At 37.7% G+C, this 871-nt stretch overlaps 1 protein-coding gene across 1 annotated transcript in view; it reads left to right on the top strand.

The window, feature by feature from the left end:
• LOC119592888 (uncharacterized protein C7orf26 homolog) overlaps nucleotides 1-871 on the top strand; it is a 9,098-nt gene that overhangs the window by 2,144 nt on the left and 6,083 nt on the right. The window contains exon 5 of the mRNA XM_037941781.1: nucleotides 28-282. Within this exon, the coding sequence (XP_037797709.1) occupies nucleotides 28-282 (255 nt within the window). The remainder of the gene's footprint in view (nucleotides 1-27; nucleotides 283-871) is intronic.

Genomic DNA, 871 nt, shown 5'->3' with positions numbered 1-871 from the left:
AAGTGTGAAATATTTTTTGCATTGCAGTATATAATATCTTCTGTTCATTCCTTGCAGGCTGTGGGGCCAGTAGAAGAGCTTGTGGTCGTTCGAGAACTGGGTCAGCACCTTGGAAAAATGGTGGATGCGGCAGCAAGGAATACCCTCTTCATCACCCTCTTTCACCCCTCTTCGCATGACCCACGTATGCCACACAAACTGCGCATATTGTCTGCACTTGTTTCGCTCGCCATCGTAACACATAATGTCTCGGTGCTGGAGGCAACGGCCGTGTGGATGCAGGTTTATAAATTTCCTTTTTATTACCTTTCATATCATTTATATTATATCAGGAATTATTTTTTCTAGTATATTTGATAAACTTTCAGAAAATGGACAAAAGACCCAAGAAGAAGCTGTTGCAAATGCAACAGCTTCTTTGATGTATTGCCTGTATTTTATTTCTATTGTATACTAAGAGATTATGCTGCCAAGTGTGTAGGGATACGTTTTCATAAGTATGTACCAATGGCTAGTACATGTCTCGATAATTGCGCTCTCTGGGCCAATTTCAAGGTGGTTTATAAGGTTGTTCAACTAATTCAGACAAAGTGGAGATAAGAACTTTAAGAACTTTAATCAGGTTTTTGGCAAAGGGCATATACAAACTGTTTATCCAAAATTTTTATAAATGAACATGAATTGAATAAGTGGGAAATAAGCACACCTCATGTGTGCAAAGTGTTGTGCGTAAAATAGACCTTAATGAGAACCAAGCTTGGATTTGAGAGTAGGTACAGTTTTAAAGAATAAGTATATTGTACCAAATATTAAGTATGCAACATCAAAACAATCCTATCAACTAGCCCTTGCTGGAAGTAAATTTTTACCT

Source organism: Penaeus monodon, chromosome 31 (assembly GCF_015228065.2).
Source record: "Penaeus monodon isolate SGIC_2016 chromosome 31, NSTDA_Pmon_1, whole genome shotgun sequence".
NCBI lineage: Eukaryota > Metazoa > Arthropoda > Malacostraca > Decapoda > Penaeidae > Penaeus > Penaeus monodon.
The sequence above is the reverse complement of the archived record's forward strand: the minus strand, read 5'-3'. Positions and strand labels throughout refer to the sequence as shown.